The sequence below is a fragment of the Hesperophylax consimilis genome, chromosome 28 (genome assembly GCF_061612785.1).
Source record: "Hesperophylax consimilis isolate HC1 chromosome 28, BYU_Hcon_1.0, whole genome shotgun sequence".
In the NCBI taxonomy this organism is placed as follows: domain Eukaryota; kingdom Metazoa; phylum Arthropoda; class Insecta; order Trichoptera; family Limnephilidae; genus Hesperophylax; species Hesperophylax consimilis.
In genome coordinates this window covers 17,215,617-17,222,887 of record NC_142863.1, presented here as the reverse complement: position 1 = coordinate 17,222,887, position 7,271 = coordinate 17,215,617, and the positions used below count along the sequence as shown (strand labels likewise).

The following is a 7,271-nucleotide window of genomic DNA, read 5'->3' as shown; positions in this document are numbered from 1 at the left end:
TTGCATTATTATTAAAATACTGTATAGGTACATTATCATTTATAATTTGTTCGCATTGCTATAATTTCTACAAATATACTATTTATATCGAAATTGTGTGTAACAAAAAATATTTTATTTTTGGAATAACTTAATGAGTAAAACCTCAAATTGTAATATTTAATTATTGAAGACAATATTAGTTATTCTTAAACGAAAATTTGAAACAGAAACATCAGAAAAGGATACGGTCACATCTAGGACTTGAACCCAGGACCCTCGTCTTGCCGGGGCACAGCTCTATCAACTGAGCTAATGGGACCCTATCTCCTTCGGTCATATTTAACTGTATCATACTTCGAATAAGAACTACCAACATTGTCTTCATTTTCTCAAAGCACGTTTTTATTTTTGTACGTAATAAAATGCCTTAGAAAAAAGTTGCCAAATATAATAAACAGACTATGTAATAATAGCAATAACATGATATCAAAAGTGAAAATTTTCAATTGCGAGCTGAATAAATATAAAAAGTCCATAAAATAGTATTTTTCTGACATGACATTAAGTCTGTTACGTTTCTGTTGTTGTTTATATGCTATTAATTTATTTTGTTTTATGTACATCTTCTTCTGTTCTTCTAATAAGAATAATATAATATAAAATTATTCTTTTCATTTCTTAACACAATGAATTGGTTTTATTTTTTTTATAATGATAAAATAATTTTCCCAAAGATTAATAAATAAATAAATTTCTCCCAACTTTAAAGACATCTCAAATCAATAATTGAATATAACTTTATATGGGTTTTTTTACTTTCTTCTTCACAATTAACAAAAAAATTACACTCACCTTTTTATGTTAATCTTCATCAAAGAACATCAAAAAAACTAAAAAGGAAATGTATTTTTATAATGCCAAATCCGACGAATTTGTGGCAGCGATAGCAATGCAGTGGTAATTAAAAGTTTTAACGTTATGGTAATTGAATCTATGAATATAAGGTTTGTATATAGAGTATTAGCAATACCGACTTGGAGATAATAAAAGCTTTTGTTTCATATTTAAAAAAAAAAAAAAAAATTTTCAAATAAACAAACTTTTTTTGATGTATTTGACTATTTTAACTCGTTTTCATGACAACTCAGGACAATGGCAATGCAACGCAAAAGTCCTTAAAAGTTATGAAATGAAAAAAGGTCTATAAAGCTAACCTTATGTAACCTAGTTTTATTCATCACTTTTCATGACTTTATATCACTTTTCAGGACTGTGCTGAATTGCCACTGTCCTGAGTTGCACGGTTAGCTTTAACCCGTGCGCTGCTAACCGCGTTACATGTCAATTATTATAATCCATGCCAACTACATTGAGTACAGCCAACACCCATTTATCAGTATTGTTATAGAATGTTATGAAAAAATTGCACTCTTATAAAATTGTAGTGTTTATCAATTTTTCTTATTTATTAATTATTTTAAGTAATCTCATAGTGGTGTCATCTAAATTCCATTACAACAATGATTTCCTAAAAATCTTCCAGTGGGTACATAAAACACATTTGGCAAAAGGGTTTCCAGAAACATTAATTCAATATTATTTCATAAATTTTGTAAAGATTTAAAAATTATGATTGGCAATCAACGGACGTTAATTATTTATTCATGTGTACTAGCTTTCCACGTGACAAAATTGCTTTCACTAATAAGTAGTATTATTGCTATTTGCATAATAATATTTTCTTAGTACCTAGAATATTACCAGATAAATAATAGCACATCGGCTGAACATAAATAATTGGGCATTCGAAAAGCAACTTCACGTTAGAATATTGTAAAATTGTAACACTTATCCCCACAGTTGTTACTCGGTGCCACCTACAGGTGACGAAAATTTAATAAACTTCCACTTTATTAAATTTATAGGTAGGTAGCGCCCTTGAGGTGATTTTGCACAAAAATGGCGCTATACAAATCATTCAAAAATTATTATTATTATTATTACCTACATTTCATTGTTAAACTGCGTTATGGAAAAGAATCTTTCGGTTGCTCGCAATGCACATGTTTGTGTATAATCAAATTAATCATACATAATTTTGGCATATAAGTTATCAAAAATACTAAGGGCCTGTTGTTTGACCGACTGTAACATTTGACATCATCACAAATCCACAATTAGCGCGAATTTTTGACATTTTCGATTGCCCGACAGCAGTTTGTCAAATTTTATGTTGGTTTGTTTGATCAGCAGAATCAATAGTAGAGTCAATTTGTGAAGATGTCAAATGTGACGACCGGTCAAACACAAACAACTGACTTTAATACTCGTCCGAGGTGCCATCAAGTTTCTGGTAGAGTTGTATCTAAGATGGTGACCTCTCTCTAGAAGAACCGGATAAAACAGAATATGATAAGATAATATGTTAGGTTAGCTCAGTTTGTTTTTTTTTAAACTTTTCTTCAATATTCTATTTTGTCGATAAGGTTACAGAATTTCACTTCACGCTTTAACCCTACATTACTACTCTACGTCGCAGAGGCGCCCGCGTTTTTTTTATTTATTGCTCTCTTGTTTTATCCTTCTCGCGTATCGCATTGACGTTCAAGGACATCTGCAGTACGTGTTGCAGGACGGTTGTTGCGTTGCGGTAAGTTTGCTAGTTTTTTGATATTACTACCCTTGGCGCTCCAAAGACGTATGAGTAGCTTGTATTTAAGTTTTGCGCTATTAGTCAAATTATTATCTAAAATATTTTTTTGTTACTCTTTTTTAGTTAATTACTTCATAATTGACTATTTTTTGTAGTGTAGTAGCAGTAGTAGTTTTTTTTAAGTGTATACTTTAAGTGTTTTTTTTTTAAAGAGAAAACTGTTTAATTGTCTAAGTTTCATTTGAGATTAAATTAATATTTTACAATAAAAAATATATAAATATAAAATAAAATTTTGTTCTTTTTAATAGAAACAGTCAAAACATATCAATCATAGGTACTTATAGTTTTTGAATAAAATCATTAGTCAATATGATGCGCCTCGCGGGCGCATGAGTAGTTTCTTTGTATGTCGCAACAAGAGTAGTAGTGTAGGGTTTAACACACAAATTATTGAAATTACACATTGATCAACTTGATTAGTACAAGAAACAACTATTTATGTCGGAGGAGATGGAAAAACGTGCACAAACTAGGTTTTTCTAATTCTCAAACTACCAATGACGACAAAATGTCAAATAATAGAAACGAGAACATACGGAAGAAGACACGGTTGTCGATACTGAGAAAAACTTGTGAAATTTTGAACTTGGATGATTTTTTTAACTTTAATGCATCTTTTTTCATCTCACCCGACATAAATAGTAGTCTCTTGTAGTAATGAAGCTATTTTTAAATTGGGTATTAAACGTGAAGCAATAATTTAACTCTGCAATTTTACGAGTGAACTTTTAAATCAGTATTTCCCAAACTTCTTCTTCTTCTACCATACGAAAGAAGAAGAAGTTTGGCAAACACTGATTTAAAAGTTCTATCGTAGTGAGTAGTCGATTGCTAGACTCCTAATTATTTTTAAAGTCGATCTCCATCTCCGAGTATGTTTCCCAAACTTATTCACAGACTTAGATTCTCCACTCGCTTTTCAAGTATATTTCCCTAATTTAGGACATTTGACAATAAGTAAGTAGTATCTTCTTGATGCAGTTGTTGATGACGTCCAGGGATCTCTGAATGGAACGGCGCTGGTCCTCGCAGATCTGCTGCTCCATCAGAAGGACCCTCATCTGGTTACTGAGCTGGCCGGCGGCACCCTCCTTGGCGCGGATCTCTCTCTTCAGCTGCTCGTTCTCCCGCCAGAGTCGGCTCTTTTCGACCTCGCATTCTGGAAAAACATTTCAAACGTTAACGACTAAAGTTTTGCCCAAAGTAAGATTCAAACAAAGATCTAAACTATAAATCTCAAAAAATCTTAAATTCTGCCCTGTTACCTATCATAAATACATTTTTTCTATCCACTGGAGCGTTTTTGGACACATTTTGGCTAATTTGCAAACAAAATATGGCCAATCTGAAGATATTTTTTTTAGTTGCGCTTTGGCAACTTCGATTAATCACAAAACTAACTTAATAGTTTCACACTCTAACAAGATATGTCTCGCATCTATTCTGAATTATTTGTTATTGACGTTTCTATTTCCACTCCTGAGCACAATCATCAGCTTTATCAGGAGAGTTTGTGTAATATAATATTAATCATATAAAATAATTAGTTGTAGTAAAAATAAAAATAAATATCCACAAACCCAAATTATCGAAATATTTTTTCTTGCAAATCATTGATCATGCGTTTATACATATTAAAAAACTTGAACCTAAAAAGCCCTGGACGGGGCAATTCGAGAACAGGTAGAAGGCGCGGGGTAAGGGGGAAGATGTATGAAAAATTTATAAACCTATTTAAATTTTTTAATGATGTTTTTCATACCTTTTCTAGTAAATTACCCCAAAAAAAATAATAAGCCGTTGTAACTGCATTAACACAAAAATAATAATAGTTCATTATGCACCACTTTGCGTACAAATCAGTTCGAAGTTAGTCTTCCTTAAAGTTAGTTAATCGCACAAATGATCTGTGGCTTTTTAGGGCCATGTTAAAAAAGCATATTTGAATTAAAATTTACATCTGTGCTTATCAACTAGGCCATAGACACCACACATAGGTCATAATATTTAATATTGCTCCAAGTAGATACCACGAACAACAATTTTAAAGTAAATAATGTGCAGAATTCATGCATTTATAAATTCACGCATTCATATTTAATGAATCCTAAACATATGGGATAAACTGTCATATATAGGTGCATTCAATGACTCTCTGACAATATAAACAGTTTATATGTTTCAATATTAAAATTCGGAGTTTTGATTTTTTGAAAGAGAGCGGGAAATTTCCAAACCAAACCAGCTTAAAAATTTCCGAACGCTCAAGGCTGAAATTAATTATATAGCGGAACGTTTCAGTGGATCTTCGATTACAAATTACGTCAGAACGGGGGGTAAAACAGAACACCATTGAAAAATAATCTAAAGTAATTTTATCTAGTGTAACCTAACCTCACCTTACAACTAAACTAACCTAACCAATTCTTTTATCATTTTCTGTTTTGTCATTGTTCTGTTTTATCTGGTTACCCTTCCATAGACACTCCAAAAATTTTTGTAAAAGTGTTGCGCAAACTAAGATTCAATCGAAAATTTACGCTGTAATAACAAAAAATCAAAAATGTCGCTTTAATATAAATGCGGTTTTTAATTCTTGCCATTTTTTATTCAATTTAAATTTACTAAATACTTACAGCCTTCTGAAAAACATAGTGTAAATATTACAATTGACTATGACCATGGAATTTGTTTGGTTAAAACGGTCTTAAACCAGGCTCTACCACTCCAACATTGAACGGGCGTGTAAGTATCTAATTGGTAACAGCCTTATAATGCACATTTAGGGCGATGCAATGCGTAGAGTGCAAAATCATGTGTTCTGTGTTTCAAAATGTGATCACTTATAAATATTATAGATGTTTTAATTAAATACTGAAGTAGAACACATCTTGGTCTTTGAAAGTCTTTTTATAAGCCAAGAAAAAAAATTAAATACCAAGCCTTTAAAAACTACTTTGAAGTGCAAAATCTACTTACGAGCCCCTTTTCGTGTTATTCATTTGGCTAATTATAATGGGTGTATTTAGCAAATGTAAATTAGAAAATAAAACGTGGAAATCTGATAGTGGACGGACGAGCGAGTGGACAAGGAGCAAGTTTAAGATGGACGACATTTCCATCAAAATCTCCAACCTCCAATGGAACTGCATTGGGCATGCGGCAAGACTTCCAGATGACCGTTGGAATCACATCATCATCATTGAGAAAGAGATAAGAGAAACTTTAGGCTTCGGATGGGTGAGAGCCGTCAAGAAACAGAAACAAAAGGCACATGACGATGAAGACGAAGTAAGAGAATATTGGACTTACCATCATTATACCTTCTGTAGGAGCCAAGCACTGCCTCTATTCCCGGCCACTGCATTGGCTCTGGAGAAACTTGTTGCATCGGACAGCTCGTAAAACTCTGAGCCCTATCATCAAAATTCATCTCGTGAAGTATCAGCGTTGTTTTTGCACGGTCGAGAACTACTGTGCTTTCACCTGCGTCTTCTACATTAACACAAGCAGCGCTACTTCTGGGCTCATCCATTGACGTAGCGGGGGATATATCCATCATACTGAAATCATGCGTCGATTTCAAACTTATAATTTTTGGCACATTTGGAATGCTGAGTTGGGGTACAATTTGGAATTGTTCTTTGAAAGATTGCGCATCTTCACTTTGAAATGCCACAGTTTCCTTTTTGTAAACGTCACTCAGTGGCATCTGTTGTATTCCTAAGAAATTAAGACTTTTATTGGCCATGTTTGAAAGCTTCGATATCTCGCTGAAGTTTCTTTCGGCAAGAAGAGGTATTTCGTTGTTTTCACACAAATAATCATTGTTGTTTTGATTGTAAATGCTGTCTAGTTTCTCTTTTATCAAATTGTTATTTAGTTTAACAGACTCTTTTATTCTTGTCATTATTTCTAGTTGGCCCCGAGTGTGCAGGTCTATGGAAGAATCTAGTTTGATGTGTTTCACCTCAGGAATGTTTTGAGCTTCAAATGTCTTTTCGAAATATTCAATCAGCGCGGAAGGTCCATTGCGTCTCTTGCGGTCCTTTACCACGGTCTGCCACGTTTTTTCGTGTTCTGAAAAAAAAGGTTTTTTATTCAATTACAAATCAAAATAGTGTAATATAAAACAAACAAATCGACTCTCAAACAAAAAATGTGAAGCAGAAACAACAGAAAAAGATTCAGTCGCATCTGGGAATTGAACCCAGGACTTCTTCATTGTCGGGGATGTGCTCTGATCACTGAGCCAACTCGAACGTATTAAATTACGTAATTTTTAACTGTATCATACTTCAACTGAGAGACCAACATTATCTTCATTTCCTAAACGTATGTTTTTTGGCAGCCATCTTTATGTATGATTCCAAGATTTAATTACAGAATACACCATAGAAGCGTACTCCACCAGTTCCCATAGGCACGTATTGGCTAAATCAAGTGATTCTCGCTCCCGTCGACTGACTAAATAACCTCAACATCCCACTCTGACTTTCACCAACTCTCCTTCACACAAGAGAAATGGTTCATTTGACAGTGGTTAATACATATTGTCTTCAATGATTAAATA

General features: G+C 33.1%; 1 protein-coding gene across 1 annotated transcript in view; it reads right to left on the bottom strand.

Moving 5' to 3' along the window:
* px (MAP7 domain-containing protein plexus) overlaps nt 1–7,271 on the bottom strand; it is a 240,657-nt gene continuing 233,386 nt past the window's right edge. The window contains exons 23-24 of the mRNA XM_089648724.1: nt 6,011–6,778; nt 1–3,857 (exon numbers count right to left, since the gene is read on the bottom strand). Coding sequence (XP_089504850.1) covers nt 3,637–3,857; nt 6,011–6,778 — 989 coding nt within the window. The 3' untranslated portion in view covers nt 1–3,636. The remainder of the gene's footprint in view (nt 3,858–6,010; nt 6,779–7,271) is intronic.